The sequence below is a fragment of the Drosophila simulans genome, chromosome 2L (genome assembly GCF_016746395.2).
Source record: "Drosophila simulans strain w501 chromosome 2L, Prin_Dsim_3.1, whole genome shotgun sequence".
Lineage (NCBI taxonomy): Eukaryota > Metazoa > Arthropoda > Insecta > Diptera > Drosophilidae > Drosophila > Drosophila simulans.
Window position 1 is genome coordinate 12,227,576 of NC_052520.2, and position 23,498 is coordinate 12,251,073.

The 23,498-nt window shown below is 40.6% G+C and overlaps 2 protein-coding genes and 1 long non-coding RNA gene across 10 annotated transcripts in view; 2 read left to right on the forward strand and 1 right to left on the reverse strand.

The window, feature by feature from the left end:
- Positions 1-23,498, forward strand: part of LOC6732081 (CUGBP Elav-like family member 2) — a 51,960-nt gene that overhangs the window by 7,965 nt on the left and 20,497 nt on the right. For 4 of the 8 annotated variants that reach the window (XM_039291124.2, XM_039291123.2, XM_039291121.2 and 1 more), the window contains exons 3-5: positions 2,626-2,846; positions 4,213-4,295; positions 7,233-7,281. In XM_039291124.2, the coding sequence (XP_039147058.1) occupies positions 2,626-2,846; positions 4,213-4,295; positions 7,233-7,281 (353 nt within the window). Of the gene's footprint in view, positions 1-2,625; positions 2,847-4,212; positions 4,296-7,232; positions 7,282-11,066; positions 11,247-14,595; positions 14,875-18,346; positions 18,878-23,498 lie in introns of those variants that run through there. The other 4 variants (XM_039291128.2, XM_039291127.2, XM_039291126.2 and 1 more) reach the window with 4 other exon arrangements.
- On the forward strand, positions 1,040-2,600 carry LOC27208325 (ribokinase). The gene is made up of 2 exons (XM_016183921.3): positions 1,040-1,208; positions 1,262-2,600. The coding sequence occupies exons 1-2, from the start codon at positions 1,150-1,152 to the stop codon at positions 2,484-2,486; spliced, it is 1,284 nt and encodes a 427-aa protein (XP_016024751.1). The 5' UTR covers positions 1,040-1,149; the 3' UTR covers positions 2,487-2,600.
- LOC120284237 lies at positions 7,826-16,642 on the reverse strand. The gene is made up of 2 exons (XR_005543446.1): positions 16,432-16,642; positions 7,826-8,359 (listed from the first exon to the last, which is right to left on the reverse strand). It is a non-coding gene; the product is annotated as an uncharacterized LOC120284237 (long non-coding RNA).

Below are 23,498 nucleotides of genomic sequence, written 5' to 3' on the forward strand. Positions count from 1 at the left end.
AAAGTATGCAATGAAATGCTTCACATAAAAATATATGCAAAAATCTTAAAGTATAATGAACAAGAGTAACGCGGGCAGTTTTTAATAGATAGTTTTTATACATGTATGTAAATATTTCTACATAACAAAGTTTAATTAATTCTGCACTCTAAAACACAAAACTAAGCTATTATATCAGCGAGACTTAATGCCAACATACCGCTGTCGCTCAGCGATTTCAACTAACTGGCTTAGCCAATTAAGAGCCGAAATTTATTGGCCAAACTGCTTGACAACTTCTGCTTACGGCAAATCGGTTCCGTAACGGAGACCCCGGCCAAATTGACAGCCAACCAAAAGTCAATTTCGTACACCATCACGAGCACCCAATAAACCCCCATTAGGAGCAAAAACAACATCGGCTGGGAAAATCGGGAAAAAGGGAAAACTTTTTCGGCAGCACACAAAAACCAACTGAAAGTGACCTCAAAGTGGAGCGTTCAATGCGTTCCCAGTCACTCAAGAACCAGCATTCCCGAATCCTCCCCTGGATGCGGAACCTTCATGCTGGAACTCGCAGTCGGAGACTGGTCAACCACAAAACAAAAGTAACAACGTTTACAACTTTTTAGATTAGATTAGTTTGCTAATAACAATTAGTATTTGTATTTTATGCTGTTAGCCAACTCGGCATCAGACAGGGACGGAGAACAAATGGTTCAGCTTGTTGTTATCCCCTCTCTTTTTTATGGTCATTAGCAAATGAAGTTAGGAAGCGGAGGAGTTGTTCTCTGTGGGGTCGGCAATACAATATGTTGTCCATGAAAGTTCAATGAAAAAGTTCCAAACTTCCATTTGAGAATTTCTATCACTTTATTTCCCAGTGATGGAAATACATGTTTAAATCGAGAAAGAAACAGTTGGGAAGCTGCTCAGCATCAATGCGAAATTAATTGGCTCAATTTACATGAATCATTTCCCTAGAGGCTTGCTTTTCAGCCACATGAAACTACGTTTATTAAAAATAACATATTGAAGACTATCTTAAAATATCATTCAGATTAAGGTCAAGTGATCTGTATTGTTATATGTCAGAAATGTAGAAATTCCCCCCAACCAAAATCTCTGTTAAGTTTTCTTCAAAATTTGCGGCTTACGCAGCCCTTTCAAATGGGAAAGACGACGCTAGATGTGGTTGTCTTCGGGACGGCAAACATCGAATATATAACGTAAGTTTTGTATAGGAAAAGAAGATCTGTAATTTGCCAAGTGATTACCTTAGATATGTCCCGGAATTGCCGAAACCCGGTGAACTTGTCGCCGGAACGTACATGGAGACCTGTTTCGGTGGGAAGGGAGCCAATCAGTGTGTAGCAGCTGCCAAATTGGGGGCCTCCACTGTTTTGGTCGCCAAGTTGGGCAAGGATGAATCCGGAGATGACTACCTGAACCACCTGCAACAGCACGAGGTTGATGTCACGCACGTCCAGCAGGTGGAGAACAATCCCACGGGCATGAGTGAAATCGCGGTCTCTGAGAATGGAGATCAGTACAAGATCAACGTGGCTGGTGCGAATGTCTTTCTCACGGCCAAGGATGTGAACCGGGCTAAGAAGTCCTTTCATGATGCGAAGGTACTTCTCTGCCAACTGGAAACGGATATGAATGCCACCATGTGTGCGTTGCGCCAGTTCAAGGGGATCTCCCTGCTCCACATGTCGCCAATGAGAAAAGACATTCCAAATGCCATGATTGGTTTGCCTAGTATTTTGGTTGCGAATCAGGAGGCAGCTGCCAACCTAACCGATATGGAGGAAGTGACAAACCCTGATCAGGCACGAAAAGCAGCTGAAACTCTTATCGGAAAGGGAGCCAAGAGCGTGATCATTACCATGGGTGAGCAAGGAGCGGTTTACATGTCCAAGAAGAGCAAGGATATGTGCACCCATGTGCCCGCCTCCGATGTGCCGCACTTGGCCGATTCCTCGGGCGCCGGAGATGCCTTTATGGGCAGCTTGGCCTATCACATAGCTCGATTTCCCAAACTGTCCACAGAACATCATATTAGTGCGGCCCACTCCTGCGCCGCCTACTCCATGGGCCGCCGCGGCACTCAGCCAAGTTTTCCGGGCAAGGAAAGCGCCAAAAATGACCTGTGCTATTCGACGCCCACCTTTAGTGTCATTCCACCTTCTAGTCCGCAACATGAAGATGGAGCAAAAACGCCACCGCCTTCAATAGTAGCCCCTACGCCCGATGAAGCTCACTCCCAAAAGGAAGCTGAGGAAGAACCGCCACGACCTGCACCTCCACCACCGGAGGATAAAATTCTTGAAGCACCTCCACCAAGGACCTCCGAAGAACCTCCGAAAGTAGTGGAAACCTCCAACGAACCACCAAAGCCCGTTGAGACCACTGATGAACCTCCAAAGCCTGCGGAGACCGCAGATGAAGCTCCTGTGAAACCCGTGGATACTGCTAATGAGCCACCTGCCAATAAAGCATAACATTAAACTATTCGCATAGAAAATATTAAATAAGTAATTAAGTTAATAAGGATTGAGAGGGCAATAGAAAAAAATTGTAGAATTGAAAATAAACGCATCTGCGAAATTATTAATCTTCAAAGTTGTTTCTGCATTGCAGCACCCAAAGTCCCACGCGTGACTGCTCGGTCAAAATGGAGATCATGGAATCGACCAGCCCGGATTCGATCAAGGATCAGCCGGATGCGGACAATATCAAGATGTTCGTGGGCCAAATACCGAAGACCTGGGACGAGACGAGGCTACGCCAAATGTTCGAGCAGTTCGGACCCGTTCACACGCTGAATGTGCTCCGGGACAAGGTCACATCGATTAGCCGAGGTGAGTTTCACAAGATGGCAGCCCTAGCTCCGGGGCATACAAATGGGCGTATTACTCGGAGGGGTTCAATGAAATTCAACAATGTCCATCCATTCTGGGTCCCCGGGCAGTGCGGATAAGCATCAAGTAATATGATTATGCTGATGGCGAACCCATCAACATTAAAGCCCATACCCCCGAGCACAGGTGTTTGCGGGCAGGAATGCAGTGTTGGGAAAAGTTTTGGCCAGGGTAATTGGCCATAATTGTGCGTGTATAAACGGGAAAAACTTCCACACACTCGCACACACAAACGCACACACAGTGGCAGGATGCAGGACATGAGCATGTTGCTCTGGTTAATTTTTGACTGTATTAGAATAATATGCGCATTTGCTTGCAAACTTTCCTCGAAAGCGAAAAGGTAAATTCCATTATGCATATTTATGGTCTAGAGGGGTTGCTGTTGATCCTGCCCAAAAGTGTGCGTATGGGTGGATTAATCCTCCGAGCAAGGTGTTCGAGCACGACTAACTCGATGATAACCACCCTTTCCAGGAGTGTGGTTTATGTGGCTCCGAGTCGGAGGAGGATTATAATTTAATCGTTATAATGGAGCAGCGGATAGTTATGTGGGTCAGGCAAAATGGCTAGCGTACGAAGTTGCAGGAAGTTATCGTTGGTAAACCGATTAAAATAAATAAAGCAGGAATATTGTCAAACAAAGAGATAGAGGGAAGGTGTTATGTAGTATATATATAGTACAAAAATGCTATATAAAATATTAAACACATTTCTGTCTTTATTTAAAGTAAATTTGAATTCAGATAAATACGAAGCAATACACGTTAATTACAATTAAGGGAAAACATTTTAATTACACTCGCAATATTTAAATAAATACTTATTTTGCAAATTGAGAAAAAGAATCTATATTATATACAGGCAGACCTAAGAATATGTTGGCCAAGAAAACTTCTAGACTTAGAATCGAAGTAATATATTTTAATCGAATCCTCACACAGTCAGTAGTCCCCATGGTTTTTTGTCCACGTCCCATTTGCTCCGCATGGCTTGCATGAAGCGCTCGTCCTGTGTCCAAAATTCTGCATGCCAATATAGAAATATATCTATCTAGATTTAAGACCCGATAAGCCTGTCCCTAGAAGCATTATAAGAGGCTACAAGCAAATAGTTATTGAAATAAGAGCTTAACCTTGTATTGGTCCCAAGTAAATAATACCTAATGCATCCGATTAATATATATATATATATAGTACAGTTTATATATAATGTTCGTTCTGTATCCATACGTTCTGTGCTACTGTCTATCGACTCGTTTGAGATGTATTCGATTTGTATTCGATTGTTTCATTTTCGTTTGCAGGGTGCTGTTTTGTCACCTACTATACAAGAAAGGCCGCCCTGCGCGCCCAGGACGCGTTGCACAACATCAAGACCTTGGATGGGGTAAGTACCTCCCAACAGCCTACACCCTACACCCTACACCCACTCACCCACACAGACACACACAACACCCCTATGCCATCTATGTAGCTTTGAGTTCTGCCCGTTTTCCTGTTCTCTGTGTCCATGTATGTGTGCATTTCTTTTCGTATTTGCGTATGTATGTGTGCGCGTGTATGTGCCTTTTCTTCGTAGTTCACATACACACATGTACCCAGTACAGTTACTGTTTGTGCGCCCTTTTGAATAATACAGCTTGAGAAAGTCAACCGCTTGCTACCCGATCGATCGATGACATACTTTCAACGCATGGTTTTCGGGGTCGGGTATCGAAATTGGATGTGCTGGGACATTGGTGGACTATTGGTGTATGGCCAACACAAAATGTAATCATCAGTCAATTAGTGGATTCAATTATTGAGGACAATCTCATTGTTAACGTATTAAATGAAGCGTTCCACGCACAAGCAAACACACTAAGATTGCCGGGCGGATTGGATCACCAGGGGGGCAGGAGGAATGGGAAAGCCACCGAGTGATGTTACCCTGCACAGTGGTTCAATGATTGAAATCGGTGAAAGTGCAGTTGATATCAAAGGACATATGCTATCTAGGCAAATTATTATAAAGCAAAATGTGCCGAGCTAAATTATAAATTTTATACGGAAATAAAGAAAAGTCTGTACTTATGTACATGTTTAGAATCATATTACTTAATATATATGTAAATTTAAAGGATACAACCGATTTTCGATTATCTTTCGACCACAGTTGGCACTCGCTCCATCATTTACATATTCAAATCGTTAATGGAAAATCCATATAGGAACGTTCGGCCAGCACTAAAACAAAGACCCCAACTCACACATTCAAGCCAGTGAATTTGGGAGGAGCTGGGCGAAAGGACCTGGCCAAATGGCGCCACGTGTGTAATTGTCAAAATAATGACCACATGTGTGTGTGCGCGTGTGTGTGGGCAAGGTGGATCTTTGTTTGTATAAGTAAGTGCCTGCCTGGCCGTCCAGCTATGTGTGCTTGTGTGGGTATGCATGCTTCTGGGTGTGAGTGTGTGAGCATGTCTGATCCTTTAATGCATTTGGCAGGCTGCCCTCAACGTAAGGGACATCGATGTCGACAAGGACGTGGGGGTCCCCGTCAGCTCCGAAGCTACTTAATTTACCTGAAATAATCGATAGGTAAACAGACGTTAAAATGTCCCCATTTCCACATACACACACACACACATGCAGGAAATGGCCAGCTTGTCAACGGCCACAATAAATATTTTGTTTTGAACTGCCCGTTTTCCCTCAATAAACATGTGTGAGTGTTAAGTGTCCAGGGCAAGTGCTGTCCTTTTCCACATTCTTCCTTTTTCTGGCACGTGTGAAAAGATACAGTTGCATGCGTTTCCAAGAAAATAGGGCGTTTCATTTATTCAGAACTTAAAATGAAAAGCCCGCAAGTATGCAATGAAAAAGGAAATAGTTATCGAAGAGTATTAAAATATTCTTTAAGTGTGATGTAATGGTTTTCAAAAATCACCTTGCTAAGCTAAATATCTTAAATTACTTGAGATTTTAAGCATAACGTTTAAGAATCTTAATTTATTTATTTATAGTTTTATTTCAAACCAGACAATCAAGTAGTTAGAAGCAAGTGAAACTCTTTTTTCAGTGTTTTCCCAATTTATTTGTGCAATGTGTGCTTGTTTTTTACAAGAACCAACTACTAACCACAATATTTGGAAAGCTAATTGACAATCAGAGAAAGTCTAAAAATAAACTTTCTGCAAATCGCATTTTAGCCTCTATGCCATTAAATTGAAAAGGGTTTTCCACTTAGGATTTGGCCAACACAAACATCCACACTAGCTAGACGGACAGCTAAATGAAATGCCAGAAAAGAGCAACTCAGATTGAGGCAGACGGCCATTTTACTCATTCAACTGTCAATTTTGAATAATAGAGCAGCAAAATGGCGCAACAATAAATGTGGATGGGGCTTCCAAAGGGGGCAAGTCGGTGGCTGGACCAGGACCAAGGACCAACTACCAGAGGCGGTGACATTTCCTCGTAATTTGTGCAAAAACCCATTGGCTCCCCCCTTCGGTTCGGTTCGGCTCGGTTTTATTTGGTTTGAATGGAGATGCGGGAAGGCCTCAACCCGTAAGCATTTCATTTCAATTTGCTCTGAACATCATTCAGTCATTGAGTCACTTTGTCCGGACTTGGACTTCCACATACCCCCACCCCTTTTTTCGTCCTGCCAATGGGGGAAAAGTTTCCTGCAATTGAAGCTTCATTTTCTAATATCGTTGTAAGTATTATTATTATCATTTCCGCTGCTCGAACTGTTTGAATGAAAAGTTAATTGAAATCAAAGTAATGGCCACTACCGGCTGACTGAATCCAGTATCAAAGACCCAGGACCTTATCAGTTCGCACAACGAATGTAAAATAAATGGGAAATTTGTAAAAAGCTTCTCGCATTGAATTGCATTTTTCAAGTGCTAATGGCCACGTTAATGAAATGGGCTCTCCGGTTCCCTTTAGTTTCGCCCTCTTCTTTTTCTTTCCGTGCTGTTTCATTAGCGATTTTCATTTGCATTTGGCCAAATTCAAATCTAATGAGATTGAACAACACTTCAATAAACTATTTAAGTCATTGTTTGTCTAACAAGGGTGCTGATCTGTAGCTTGTTGACTCCATGGGATCGGGTTGAGCAAAAACCCACAAATTTAAGGTTCTTCTACCTTAAATTAAATATAGAAACATTGAAAAAAAGTGTTTTTTTTTTTTTAAATTTCCTAAGCTTAGGATTTTGAAAGAGTTGCCGACTTTTTAAAAGTTAACACTTTTTGTGCATTCCAATCACACATCCCAAAAATATTACCCAATTTTTTTTAACAATTCCGTTTTTTTCCTTCTCTTTGACAGATGCACCATCCCATTCAGATGAAGCCGGCGGATAGTGAGAACAGAAATGGTAAGTTCCTTTTTAGACATCGATTCCGAGGATATTTGTTCTTCTTCCGTCTCTGTCCCACACTCCTGTCTCTGTCTCCGTTCTGTTGATTGCTAGTTCGTGCTTTTTTTTATCAGTGTGCATGAGCCTTTTGGGCTTAATCACAAGCAAGGATAAGAGCTGGTGGGATGGGGTGCCTGTATTTGATTACACAAAACAACACATGGAAAAGAAATTCGAACAGAGAATGCGGCAATGAAAATGAATAATGCTCAAACTGACAGGACGGGTGGATGGAAAAAAGCGGAATGGAGAAGGCTAACTGGCTACAATCGTGTATTAGTTGGATTGTGTGAGACCAATAAATCGATTAGGGTGAGTGCTGAAAAGCAGGGGGGTAACATGGAAGTCTGTCGTTGAAAAAAGTTGATTCTCCGACCCAAGAGCGATGAAATATTACTTTTAGGAAAAAAATGCCTCAAGCAAAGAGCATTTTGTGCGGCTTGCAGAAAATATTTCTTTCTGGAAATCATAAAATGTTCCGGTTTCTTCAAATGCAACTAAGAAAATATTTAAAATAGTTTTATTTTGTGCTTAGATTAGCAAAACCATTATTCCTCTGCTAAGACTTATCCACCTTATGGCAATCCCCAGTTCAAATCACAAAATTCACGTTTCCCACAAATTTGACGGCGACTGTTATTCGTGTCCTTGTTGCCTCTCCTTCTGGCACTCCGCTTATGGGCTGCGTTTCCGTTTCCGCTTTGGCGTGTCTTCCGCAAATGTGTGTTAGTGTAGCCGTGCGTGCATGTGACTTCGGAATTTGCTGTTGTCTTTCGCATGGCTCGAATGCAACGGAAATGTTTAGGGCATCGTTCGCATTCACCTCGATGTCCATCGATTGTTGTTCCTTTTGTGTTTTCCCGTGTTCCCCTTCTTACATAATTGCTTTCCTTTGCTGGCGATTGTGTTCAAGTGGCTGAAGGGCCAACCACCTCGCAGAGAGTAGTTTTCCCTGTATCCACCGCAACTCACGATATATATCCAACTGATCTGAAAGCCATTTGAGCGTATTCTTGTTCCGCTGCTTTTGTTTCTCCTCGATTGCGTCAAGTGTGTACGCGTGACAAAAATAAATCAAAAAATTAAAAATACGTAACACGGAAATTTTATGGTAAATTAACCAAAAATTGGCACCCAGCTGAGCGAGAATCTCGCTCTCAGTTCTCTCTTTTTGTTTTTGCTTTCAGTTTTAACGATTAATAAACGAATTATTAGCAAATGGCTTTACTAAAATTAAGATAAATAGACGAGTGTGTGAATTTTTGAAAAATGCTCGCGTCTAACTATACGATTCGATTAACAATATTAAAAAAATCACTTTGATGGGATTTTGCAATTAGTTTACGGAAATTAATTGCTAAAACTAGCAAAAGAGAATTCTAAATACCAGAGAAAAATACACTTACTGTAATATTAAGACAATTACGTGCACTGGCAGAAATTGGTTACCTTAATATATAAAACAAAGTTTAATTTTATTATGTGATTTAAATCCTGTAGGAAAATGTGGAAACAAACCATGCTCTGTACAAGTCAACATTTCAATTTTATATATTTTAGCTAGATTATAACATATCAAATATATATGTAAAATCCAAATGTAATTTAAAAAACTTTCTGACAAATCGACGCTATCTTTTTCGCTGAGTGTATTGGCAAAAAAACAAATGCCCAACATTTTGAAATGCCACACAAATTTCCCAAAATGCAACAAGTGCAAGATTCGCCTTACTACACACAAATATCGCTCGTCTCTCTCATTCCATTGCCTGCCTTCTCTTTCACTCTCTGCACCTCTCACTCACTCTCTCTCGAACCGTGCGTGTTGTGCGAAATGTTTTGGCGACACTTGACAAAATGCCAGAAATTCTAAATACTTTTAGCTGCCGTTTGTCGTCGTCTGTGTAGCTGTCCGCCTTTTTAGCCTGCCCTTTTGGCTTGGCTTAGTTGTCGAGTTGCTCAGGATGCCGCCTTGTTATGTTGCTGGTTTTGCCGGCATCATCTGGCCATCGATTGTGCCCATCTCTGTCGCACATTTTGGCCAACTATCCGCATGCAAAATCATCGCAAATTAATGAGTTGCGAGCAAATGCAAGTAGATACTCCTAGGCTGGTTTTTATTTATGAACACTATTTTATTGCTATGTCTTTTGGCTTTCGAATTAATGGGCTCAATAGTTGGCAAATTGTCAGATTACGACAACGACGAATCAATTTTCAATTCACAATTTGATGACAAGAGTGACCAAAGAAGGCGTGTTTTCAAACAGGAAATTAACTTTAAAACTTTTTCTTTAAAATTAAGTTTAAATAATAAGAAGAGTGGGTTAATTTAGATATTATGTATGGAATAACCTAACATCTATTCATTCCTAAGCCATTAAGCATTCGTCAGATTCTTCAGCGGTTTAGCTTATGTTTTTGTAGCCGGTATCTTCAGATCTGAGAATGCATTTTCATGTTGGCAGTTTCAGCCCACAGATGTGTGTGACCCGATATGTGGCAGATACTGAGAAGCTCGACTGCCGGTTGCATTAGCACACTTTTCAATTCAATTATTAAGAGTTCTGCGGGCCTGGCAGCGAAAACAAAGCGCTTTTCTATGTTCACTGAGTTGACCGCTCCGCACTGCTCTTCAATTGATTTTCGAGCTCCCCGCTTGGCGTGATCGCTCGTTTAGCTAGATACATAGATGTAGATACATCTGCAAGATACACAACTATACGCCCAGTATTTTTTGTAGCTCTGATGTTAATTGCTCGCGTCTCGAAACCTTTTAGGTCGGCGCGATCTTGTCAAGCGAGCACACAACTTTGACTTGGCATTAAATGTGTTAGAAAAGACGATTGTCATTGTTGTTGCTGTTAAATCTCGAGTTTGGTTTCACATGAGGCGTAAAAGGGGGCGGGACGGGGCGGTTCAGGGGGAGACTCGTTTGAGAAGACGTGCAAAAGAGATTTAAGCTAAAGTGCAGTGATTTATGTAATGTCATACCGAGTCAAGCTGCTGTAAATTCACAAACTTATTTTGTGAACACACAATGTATTGTTTACCTGGCTTGCAAATTAAAAGCCACTAAGCTAGCTTACTGATCAGGTGACTTCATAGAAATCACATTATATTTAAAAAAAATGATTTGATTTTTGACTAAAACTCTTTAAGTTTATATACATACCATCAAAAGTTTTATCTACAAACCTTAAATATTAGTTGTTGAAAAAAAATCAAGATTTTAATTTCATTTAACAGCATATAAATTAATTTAAAAAATAGAAACCTATATATCCCACATATCTAATAATTCTTATTAAAATAACCCAGTAATGATGAAATCATACCGTTAACCTAGAGGAATCGATTCGTGCATTCGATCCCGAGCGGAAAACTGCTGAGTCAACCCGGTACCGATTTGAAAGAGACAGGAATACGGCTCCAAGAGAGAGACAGTGCGAAGCACTCGAACGGGAGAGAGCTACTCATACTCATATGTACCGAAAACTGTCAACCGCTGATGACTCCCCAGCAAACATAAATAAACAAACAGCCAAAAGGCAACGAGCGTGGCTAATTGGCTTTCATATGAGCGAGCCACAAGTGTCCGCAACAGCTGTTCAGGCAGAGAGGGCTATAACGAAACAGAAAGAGATAGGAATAGAGAGAGAGCAAGAGAGAGAACCGGCAAGAGCGGCGTTCCCAGCGGCAAATGTATCTGTATCTCAAAGTGCAGCGCAATTGATCGCGGGGCAAAGTGTCGTGCCCGCGGGCTTTTCAGTCGATCGGTGATCGTCGATCGGGAATCGTTATTCGCCACTCGTAATTCGTTAGTCGATAGTCGCGTTCAACTATCCGAAAGATACGTGCCGTAGTCTGTCATTCATTCGCGACACGATCGCCGTATCTTTGTATCTTCGCCGCACTTTGTGGTTGGTCAACTACAAATGAAATTCTTTAAATTAAATCTACGCCGACCGCAAAGCCTTAATTGAAAAACGAAACGTTCGCACTGTGTATCTCGAAGATATTGATAAACTATTGGCACAGCCAATTGATTGAATCTTTCACCCATATGCCGCGCTGTACGTTTATACGCGTGGATCGTACTTAATCATTATTGATTTAGTAATTGAGAAAACGATTTGGAAACTGACAACTGTGCGGTGTGCTAACTAACTGTTACTTTGCTCAAAATAAATTATTAAAAGTAATTGGCATAACGTAATAAAAACCACTTGTGGAGAAAATGAATACAATTTCGAAAAAGATTTTAACAGTATTCGATGATTTTAACATATGTGTTGGCTTTTAAATATAGTGGTTAAAATTCTTTTTAAAAGCCACCACAAATTATGAAAAAATATTAAAGATATATTATAGATAGATATCCATCCAATTATCTTTAAAAGTCGCATTCCTTATTATTTTCTTTGGTCATCTTAAAGAATTTCCCCATAATTCAGAATGTTGGCTAACATTAAGTTAATAGCTTTGCTAAATCTACCGCAAATATCGGGCCGGCATACCTCGGACATATTTCAATTTCGATTTCTAGGGGGTGCCCGAAATAAATGCCATTAAAACATTAATTTTCCATGCCAGAACGGCGCAGGCGGTCACAGCCCAGTCGATTGGATTTGTCATCCAGTTTGGCAATTGCCAAAATGTAAACACGGCAGAAGAAATGACAACTGAGAATGCGATGAAATCGAAAACGAAAACAATATGCAAAGCACTTCCCAAACGAATAATTAAGTGCAAAAGGAGCAAAAACAAGAGCCAGCTAAATAAATTATAATCTCGGCTGCAGCTTGAGTCATTCTGCGCCGGCTTCTCCCAGTTCTCCAAGATTCTCCTCATAGTTTCGCAGCTTCTCGCTGGCGAACCGGCTGCGGTCTCAACCAGTTTTAAATTCATTTTCATTATAATGGGTTTTTTTGCGCAAAGAAATTAGCTTTTTCTCCGTGCTTCTGTTTATATAAGCCAAGTCAGCTGTTTGGTGTTTTGGTTTGCCGTTTGTTTTGCTTCGGCCATCTCGTATCTGTATCTTTCTGGGGGGCTAAAGATTCTAGGCACAGATTGCGTGCCACTTGCGATCGAGTGGGAAATACCACTGAAATTGGAGAAATTTCGTTGGTTGCGTGTTGAAAGTGCGTTGCATTCTGTGTTGCAATTGCAGTTGCATTCGCATTCGCAATCGCATTCGCAGCTGCAGTTTGTCATGTGTGGCACAAGGCATTTCTTGCGCTTGACGAGCGGTAATTGAAATATGTGAATAATTGCTAGATTTGTGAGCCAAAACGGCAAGTTGCATGAAGAAAGATGCATGGGAAAGCCAAAGAGATGACAAATCACCAGGGAAATTTCTCCACACGGAGTTGGCTTGTAGATACTGGGGATACTTTAGCATTAACTCCTAAAGATTCACAATGAGCTAGCTAATTTCTTCAAAAAAAAAAACAACGTTAGAAAGAACTTGAGTTATGAATACCTTTTATTCGAATGCTTTAAACAAATTAGATGACTGATATTTTTTGTGGATTTTGTAAATAATTAATCCCCGTTAAAACAATGCTACTATTTGAATTAGTCTACTAGAATCACAAATTTGGTAAATACTAAGTAAGTTGTGACTCCATGTTCAAATAAATTCCAATTTCCTTTGTAACATGCACTTCATCATAATTAATAAGTTCCTCGTTCAAATATTTATCAGGTTTCTTGAGCAATCCGCATTGCACAAAACTCTTTGCAGAATGAATTGCAATACCTTGACAATTGTCATTGTTTGAGTTAGAATTATGCATATTTTCATGGACCTTTGTTGCAACGAGCACAATAGAACGACTAGTTCTTCTCGGACCTCCAATTAGGTGTAGACAATGATGGGAAAAGAGTTCTCTAAAGAACCACATTGTGCAGTGTTCAAACTGCTTGGGGACAACAATTAATTGAAGAAATCACGCACGCCCAAAGGGGCTAAAGGGGTTATAAATTCTATGGAAATGGGGAGCTGGGTAGGAGGGGCTCCGAGAACAAAACAGAGGCGCAATGTGAATGACAACCAATTCCATGATGACTTCTGATGGACAAATACGGCTAACGGGCTCTATGACCCAAAAGAATGAGAGAATACGAAGACATGTTTTGCATACGCTAACAGATACAAATTGTATTATGTATGCCCTGCAGTTGTTGCCGCCTTTATGGGCTTCTTTCACTCCAATTGTGGACGTCTGCTCGGATCCTTCTGCTCTTCCTACCTCCCCCTTCAATTCAGGGAATTTTAATTATTATTTTCAATTATCGAAAATGGTCTGCGCGTCTGTTCTTTTCAAGTGTTTTCGTTCTCGCATTGTATCTGCAGCAGTAGCTGTATCTGTATCCGCATCTCTGCCTGTAATTATGGGGCGTATTGTTTTATAATTCCACTGCCCCAACGCCCCCTATTTCAGCATTTCCTCGTGGCATATGCCATGATATTATTGAAATTTTCTTTTAAAAATTCAGAGATAAGAACGGTGCTTCTTCAACCTGCATTTACTCAAAATATTACTCTTCGAGAGTCAGCTGACAGAATTGTTTATAACATTCTGCTGAATTATGATCTGGCTACCAAAGCTTTTAGCCCAAAGCTGTTAACTGTTTAATTAAACAACTGCCGCGAATGAGACGCACTGTATCTGACTGCTGAAATGCGAAACGAAAACAAACATAAAGTTGGTGCCTCGCGCAGGTAGAAGTTCCGAACCAGGAACATGAGTAATTATGGAAATATATATAAGCAATATGGCTGAAACAACAGATACAGTTCGTAGACTTGTCGCAAAAAGGGAAACTGAGAACTCCGTATCGAAAGAAAAGTGTTGCAAAGATGGAACTGTATATAGTTTGATTATTTAGCCTTTACTTTTAAAATCGCTGCCTTTATAGTACCTGTTGAACACTTAAGGTCATTATCCTCGACAACTAATTTATTTTACACGTCCTTTCGATTTCATCGCAGTGCACTTTAAAACTCATTTAATCTTCATAATTTTCGCATTTTCACGAGCACACATTCCCTAGCACGCTTTTCTTATTGCCCATTTTGACACAAAACCCGAAAGGCAGCGGCAATAATGATAATATTTTTTTGTATTCGAACTGTTTGCTTCTGTTGCTGTTGCTATTGCTTTTGCTTTGACGTCGCCATGCGGCTCATCGTGAACTGAGTACACAATGGCTAAAGTACATACCAGATACAACTACAACTACAAAAATCAAGTAAAATAAACCGCAGAACGAAGCGAAAAATAAGCGTCGCCAGCAGTTTGTCACTCAATCGCCCAGACATCAGTCGCGTTTTCGGATCGACTGTGAAAAAAATACAGCGCCGAAAAAATAGCAGAAACAAATCGCTGAAATTCTCAACGAGTATCTAACAGATACTCTCAAATCGGAGACGTGTCGCCGTAATCGGGAAGATAAACAGCGACTTTTGAGCCAAACGGAAATTGCAATTGCCGCGCACGCGCGTGTCAAAGTTTAAGTTCAAGACGTGCGATCAATTGCCAGGTATCTTTCGGATCGAGATACTCGACAAAAAGCTGAGAAAATTCGATTCGAATACGCAAATCAAGCGCATTTTTGAGTGTGTAAATGAGACTGGGAAATGCACATAGCATTTGCATAATTAGTGGTCGATAAGAACTTGGCTTGACTCAGTCGAAAGTACAGTGAGCACTGGCTACAAGCTAGGGTCAGTCAAAAAACATATAGGGCTGCATGCTTGTGAAAATGTAATATAATGCGATTTAAGGCTTTAGAACTTTTTAAAAATGTATTTCACGAAATGTTCGTGATGGGCAATCGCAGTCAATCAGCACTATGTGCCGTCAACCTATTGCCTAACTATATTTACCTGTGAAAATAGCCAATGTAATCGTGGAGAAAATAATTGAATTCACACTGAATACAGAACAGTCAATGGGCATTTCGAGAATTTGGTCGGAAGGATGGGTCAAAGCCGATGTAAGCTGGCAAATATAACAGACGAAAAAGCGATTTCCGATCCAATTGGCGTTCCGGTCGGTTGACTCGAGTGTGTGAGCTTGGAGCTGGGTGTGTCGGGCCATAAATAGCCTCCAATGAAGGCTGTCGATGAGCTGTGCCCATTTAGCACCCTTCGTCACCTTGCCACGACACGCTCTCACCTACAAGGTCATCGGAACTCAGCTTCCCATTAGGTGATTGAAAGCCCTATACTCCAGCATTTAGAGCGAAAAGAAAACGCAGCTAGTGCGTGTAGATCTCTAGTACAAAATTCCACTAATTGTAATCCGATTTTTGCTTCACGTAACGAAAATGAATCATGGCGCTGGGTAAAACTGTCCCTCAAAAAATAATCACTCAAAAGACGAAGTCAACAAACGGAAATTGTCAGTTGTCAAATTTTCATTTGGCTTTCATTTTCGAGGAGGCTCACACGAGACGAACGCCGCAGAAAAGAAAACTTGAGTGCAGGCCGTATTAAATACAAAATGTCAACGGCTCGTCAAAACCTCAACAGCCAAATACGTTTTTGAACAAACTTGAATGTATTTTAAAAACTACACAAATAAACAGAAAAGGCAGCTCAATATATTTCAATCCTCGAATGTTCCTTGTATTATCCTTTGTTTTCTGGATATTGAATAATTGAAGTTGATCTGCGTATTTCCTCATTTCAAGTTACATAACTAGGCTATTATGCTGATTTATGCTGAAACCTCTTTTCCAAACCTCAAACTCACTTTCGATATTCTTCGGAATGGAGACCTCCACGTTAGACTTTATCATGCCCCGAATGGCCCGCTTATAATGGAAAAGCGTAACTTTCCGCTCTGAATATTTTCATTTAACAGCAATAATAACAAAAACCACAATAAAAACAACAGCAGACAACAAGCCACATGAGGTGCTGTGGCAGAAGCAAAGTTCAGAGTGTAAATGCGAAGTTTATGTGATAATTGCCAGCGAGTTTGTTGCCAAGTAAATTGCACTTTGAGGCGCACGAGACGGCAAGATGATAATACGAAGTTAACCAAAACTAGGTTAGAAAATGCTACAAAGCTACACAGCAAATCAACTCACTTAGAAAAAATTACTCCACATTTGAAAATCGTCTGGAAAGCAGCGAAGCGTTAACAAAATGATTACAAAAATGTCGCCATGGAGCACGTGTATATATAGTAATAGCCATTCGGGCTACGAATCAATTGGTCTCGCATATGTCGCAACCATCAACAGAAAACTGTTCCACTTTGGGCCACCTGCAAAATGGAAACTCTCGTCAATATTTGCACTTTCTTCTGAGTTACATTCCAAGAAGAGAGCTGCGGCCGACAGGCGGGCAAAACTTGTCTATTTACGCATATTTATGTCTATATGTTGGCCATGTACAAACAAGAAGCCATCAGCTTCGACATCAGTCCCAGCATCGTAATCATCATCGTCATCATCATCTTCTTTAGGCAGTCTGTCAATAGACTGGCAAACGTCAATTTCAGCTGGGTCAGAAGAAATTGAAAATAGACAGTCGAATCAGGTGGCAAAGGGGGGAAAGCCGGGAGGGATAAACGAAAAATTAGAAAACACGAGTACTTCGAGAAAAATGTCCAATTTCATAGAATTCGGAAAAGAGCTGAAGCCACAAAATCAATTCAGACCAATTGCTTTTCGAAAAGTGATAAAAAGCTCAACGAAATTGAAACTACAGTATGGAATTTTAACAAATTTCTACTCCAAAACATACAAAATTTCTCAATATTGCACTTTTGTGCATTTAAGGGAAAAGAGTGAGTTTTTAATATCATTCGAGTCATATGCAAGATATTAATGTATAAATGAATTGACAAAATGCTAAGTATAGCTTTATTCACAAGATATGAAAGGAAGTACAATATTAACAATTTCAAAGACCCTCTGATCTATTATTCACTTTTTAGGGGAACTTCCCAAGGAAACAAGCTAAACTTCAGTGTCAAACAAATGTCGTTTCTGTTGCTGGATAAATAAGCCTGAAATTTCACAATCATATCGCTCGTATATGTTTAGGTGTCGAACAGTTGTCGGCTTGTTTAGTTTTCCAACTCAAAACTCCCCGCCTGGCTCTCTAGTTACTTATTTACCCTGGGTTCCCTTCTCATTTATTGTATAAACACAGACATTCGTTTCTTTAAAACTCTGTTCAGGCTGATTAGAGCTTCACACAGGTGTTATATACACAGATGGGTAGAAAGCCCAGCAAATGGGAGTGGCTTGGTGCTAAGTTGCGAGTTGTGAATATTTTACCACAGGAGAAAATGTTTAAACCAAGTATATGCTATCTGCAAAAATAGTTTTGATTTGTCCAGCTTTTTCCATACTTAAATTTAGTTTTGAACATTGGTTTAAATAGTTTTTTAAGACGCAGTTAATATGCAATGACATAATATTGTTATTATCCAAATGAAACCCCCCAAATTGTCATATGAACGGCAATAAAAATTGTTCGAGCGAAAGCTGGATGAATTAAAATTTGTTGTTTATTTGCTTTGGATTTATCAATGATTTTAATAACGCTGGCGGGGCTCCTTAACGTACATAAAAATGCAAAATCAAACAACTGCGCTATGCGATCGCCATAATAATCGTAACAATAAAAGCAAATATGGTCCATCTGTATGGCCAACCCGTACGGGCGGGTCATGTCCGTCCCATTAGCACTCGGTGCGTTGATGGGGGATGTGCAACAAATTGAAAGTAAATAACACAGAACGACAATAAAAAATACTGCGTTATTGCAAAAGGCCAACTGCACTCGCCGGACAATATGGCAAATTAATTAGTTATACAAAAATGGTAGACCATAAAACGCCGTGCTGAAAAATAGTGAAACGCTCGCGTGTGTGTATGTGTGTGTGCAAATAAAATTCAAATTATGCACAAGTGAATAATTGTGGCATTTTAATGGCGGCCCTTGCTAATAAAATTGCAAATAAAATATTGCCTTTCGTTTTTAATTTAGCCCAGGAGGCCCATAAAAAAGCCAAGCAAAGTTTCAGTTAGACAAAAATATTTGAGCCCTTTGACCAATTTTTTTGTATGTGCTGTGGCGCCATCTAGCGGCCAATAAATAACATGAAAAACCCAAATATCATGGAATGTGGCAATTCCTTAAACAACAACAGCATTGGCGGCAATATCAACGGAAACGGAAATGGAAATGGCGGAGTCAGCGAGCAACGCCCCCTATCGGGCAAAGTCCATGCTGCATCTCCTCCGCCCGTCGTCGGCAACAACAACAACAACAACAATAATAATCTAATAGTCCGGTACAACAAACTAAGCTCGGGCAGCTCCTCCGCGAGCTCATCGCCGCCACATCATCAGCAGCACTCGCCACCACCGTCGATGCACCACCAAAGCCATCCCAACCATCCACTCCAGCCGTCCTCCATGTCCACAAACATGGCCACAAATGGCCATCAGTTGTATCCGGCGATAACGGCAACGTATTGGCTCCCGCCGCCGAATCCGGCGCCATATTTAGTTCCAGGTAATTAGTGTTACTTGCACGGACCACCGTCCAGCTAAGCCCAGTCGGTCCGAGCACAGTGGAGCCTCCGTAAGAGGGATAGGCAAAAAAGATTATACATTTAACTGATCTGCCGTTGTGGTGATAAATATAACATTTAAAAATAACCTAATTTGTTAGATTGAAAAACTCGTTACAAAAATATATTTATTTATACTAATTAAATTCTCAGAAATACAAATTTTCAATACAAATGTTGAATTGATTTTCTTATGAATTCATATTATACCAATTTGATTTATAGCAAATTAAATATGGCTTAATGACATTTTATCGTTCGTATCTGACAGCTTAGCTTTAACAAGACAATTTAAAACTATTAATAATTTATGAAGTTGCCAAAGGTTAGAACAACTGTATTTAAAGGTGTATTTTCTCTATAAATTTAAATTAATTATAAATTTTAAATCGACACGTCGTTCTTAATGACCTTTCACTGTGGCTTCTATTGTCTAAAACTCATTGCATTTCTACGCTTTGGCAGCGGAAGCGCGTCGCCTGCAAAAACGTTGCAAATTATATTTTCGTGTTTATTGTGAAGCTCGCGAGGATTACAAAGCCAAAAGCGGGTGGGCGGACTGCCCGCTAGGGGGCGCCAGCAGAGCAATTTTCCGGAGAAAACATGACGGTGGCAACGGGGCGGCGAGTGTTCCATGTTTCGATGAAACTTTCGTGTTTTTATTTTCCTGCTCTTTTGTTGGATTGTCGTGTATTTTATTTCCTTTTCGCGCCAAGTGGCTAAATGTTAAACCAATATGTATGTGTGTGTGTGTCTGAAAGGGTGGGGTGGGGGGGATATGTACATGTTGAGCTTGCATTTCGTTCCCTTTGTGTGTGTGTGTTTGTAAATGTGTTTGGGTAATTTCATTTGCAAACGCCACTTGCTAGGCGGCTAATTAAATTTTAGCTTTGTCATGGGACTTTTGAACTCCCCAGAAAGAGCGGATAAAAAAAACGCTTCGGTGCGGGAAAATCCTGTATAAATGATTCTTCTCAGTTTGTAAAGCAATTTTATGTTGTTTGTGGAAAGGAATAAGTTTTGAGCAATAAAATGAATTAGTAAATAATTTTGACCTTAATCAGGCTGTATTCAATGCACGTGTTATTCTTTCAACGCTTCATCTCAAGAAATTCAAGTTCGTTTGCACATTAAATAACTTCAGTATATCACATTCGTGCCTCGTTGATTAGCACAGCTTTGCTAAAAATTTAATCAACTAGCAACTGAGAGACTTTAATCAGTTTGAAGTGGTTTTAGATTTGTATTTTTAACCTCTGCTAGAGAGAAATGTGTATATAATTTAGAATATTTTGTAGAGCCTGACAAGGAAAGTGACTTTGCCGTCTGATTCCGCTGATTCCTCAGCTCTTCCTCTTGCCACTGGTTTCCTGTCTGGTGTCTGAGATGTGACAGTTCCTTAGGATGCCTTGGGTCACATGATTTTTGGGGTCTTTGGGGTTCTGGGCCCTGTCGTTGGCATGCAAAAGCTACGTGACATGTGGATAGTTGCTGTTGCAGTTGTGTTACCACAGCGAAACGTGTTACATTTATGTTAACGCATTTGCACACGTTAAAAGAGAAGGGGGGGTTGGCTTGAGGAAATGGGGAAAATTCATTTATAATGCCTTGCCACAAGTTCTGAAACCGACAACCTTATGTAACACTCCCCATCCATCCACACATCCATCCAGCTGTTACACTTCACTTTTGACTGACAGCCATTTTGACACACACGCCCCCATTTCTGGGTTCCGCCGCCCCCAAAAGTCACTTGATCTTGCCATACAATTATTATCTCCCGCTCGTCTGCATCGAATTGCTTTCGAAATACATGCACTTTATATATTTATAGTTTTTTTTTTCCACCATCGGTTGTTCTTTATTCTTTCCGTGTCTGCCCGTGAATTCCCCTTTGGCTGCTTATTTATCAACACTTTGACTTTGGCTGCTTTTGGTCACAGTCAAAGTCGGACGCAAAGTCGAAGTCAACAATTCATTTCGCAAACATATATCGCATAAATATGCAAGTCATGCGCCGAGTTAGACGGAGCACAATTGATGGGTTAACATGGGCATGGTGGGGTTTTCGTGGGTATGGGAGGCTACTAGACAGATGAAGAAGGAGCAGCAAAGGAACCCCTGTCAGCAGTCACAAGCTGCAATTCCCCAAACGCTGAGGTAATGTCTGAGTTGTTGAAGCTACGAAAAGCTTTCACGGAGTTGAATGCAAATTGGTATGTATGTATGGGAAACCGGAATGGTCATACGGAATATGGGCCAGTTAATATTCTGGACGTATAGATGGTGCTGATAAAAAACAATAGGAAAAGTGCAAATTCAACATAAGGAGGAAGATTGTAATGTGCGGGAAACATGAGTTTGATTTGAAATTTTATTCTTTCTCATACGAACCTTCTCTCCTGATCGATCGACCTACTACTCACTTTATGGGCAGCTAATTCCCGGCGAACTTAGCCCTTTAGCAATTGGCCCGGGGCGGCACATGTATGTCCCTTAAACCCTTGGTAGCCTCAAATCCATTCGGCAAATCAAACATCGAGTGCCGGGCGACAAGTGACCGAAAAGTTGAACAACGAGCGAGTTCAACGTACACCGCAGAATGAGCAGCAGCCACAATTTTGCATAGACAATACACGAGAGCAACAAATGGTGAATGCGTTACAGTTCAATAGCGATTGACATGGGTGGGTCGCAAGAGGGGTTAAGGGGTCTAAGGGCGGGGTACGGCGGGGCTCGAGGGGTTCAATGGGTCGCTTGATCGACTGAACGTCCCATAAGAACGAAATGAAATTCTGTCGCGACAAATACACAACAATGCGGAATACGTAATCAATTGATTCGGATGTGGCAAGGGGGCAACTCAAACAGATACATTCGTATCTGTGTTTCGTTCGTATCTGTGAGGCATATCTGCATATATTTACATGTAGCCCGAAACAAAGCGAGCTCGTAACAATCGAGCACCAAACTTTAGATTGTTGGAAAATGCTGCTGATATGCAAACTTTCCGACAAATTCGCATTTATTGCCTATTTATCTGAGCAAAAACGGGCACGAAAGCATCTTAATACGTCTACATACACACATATACTATGCATTAGCACATCTGCTGGACTGTTATCCTTCAGCTGCAGGACTGGTATCCTTCTGCCTGCAGCCTACGCAAATGGAAGATGAATTCCGCTCCAGGAATTTTAAGCTAATTAGGTCTGGAAGTCTAGAATGTGCCGGGAATGCCTCATGAGCCCAGGCTGGGACAAATTGGTAATACGAGTATGTGCAGAAGGCGAAGAAGATGCCACGAAGAGGATTAAGCTGATTCCCATTTGCCTTGGTGGTCAATGTGCTCAAGAGCTAGTCATAAGCCATAGTTTGAATTTTCAATTAAATTTATCGCTTTGATCGCAAATTGTGTGCGCAAGTTTGATGGGTAGTATTAAACAAAATGGCATTGTATTTTACTCATAGTTCAGAACTTTCAGTTTTATAAAAAGTTGCTAAGTCCTAAACAATCTAGAAGGGTTTCACCTAAGCTGGTAAAGAATCTTGTTTAACATAAAATCAGCACTATTATAAGCACACCCTCACTGTCATTTTCCCCGAAAGTAATCACCTAAAGCAATTCCACAAATTTACTGAAGATCCCCAACTGATTACTATGCAAAGCGCATTTTGAGGCATGTTAAAAAAGTATGAAGAAATACAAAAAAAGAAGCTCAAAGAACCAGGCACAACTTGAAATTTTTTACGAGTGTCGAGTAGAAGATTTGAGCAACTTGTTGGAAAGATGCTGACTGGCTGACTGACTGGCAATCAAAATTACCTTTGACGTGACATCTCACAGCCGCAAATATGCAGAAACACCTGGAAGCACCGGATGGTTGGGGGAGTGTCGGGAATCTACGAGATTAAATGTGCAGCAAGGCATGAGCTATAAAATGACATAAGATACGACGTCAAAATGTATCTTATGAATGTCTGAACGCTCCCCCTTCAGCAATATGCACGAAAACAAAAACGTTTATTGTCTACGGAGCACGTGCGTCATAGAACCAGTTTGCCAGGGACCGAAACAGACATGGCAAATAATGAGATAGCTTCAAAATTATTTATTTTCAAATTGGAAATTGTAACTAATCGTATAGCTGCAGCCAAATGAGCTTAAGTTGTCAGCTATCTCGGTATTCTTGTCTTTAACCTGTCCGAATTGCATTTGCAAAAGATGCTATTTCTGCATTTAGCTGACGTTTTAGTTCTTGATTATGTTGTCAATTAGTAAGCCGACGCCAGATGGGCAACAAAAAGGGGGAAAATCCAACGCATAGTGCACATTTTGCTGATTGATATTGCTCAAGTGGTTTTTCATTAAGTCATTTCCATGTTCCACTTGAGACTACAACTTCTTTGTAGTTCCATTTCAACAATCTCCGAGTGGTTGGCTCTTGCCAAGAACTTAAGTAAAATGTTGATACATAAAAAAAAAAAAATAATATAGAAGCAATAGGAAAAATTAGGAAAAATATGTTTATGGACTGGGTGGCATACCCCACACCCCCTTCG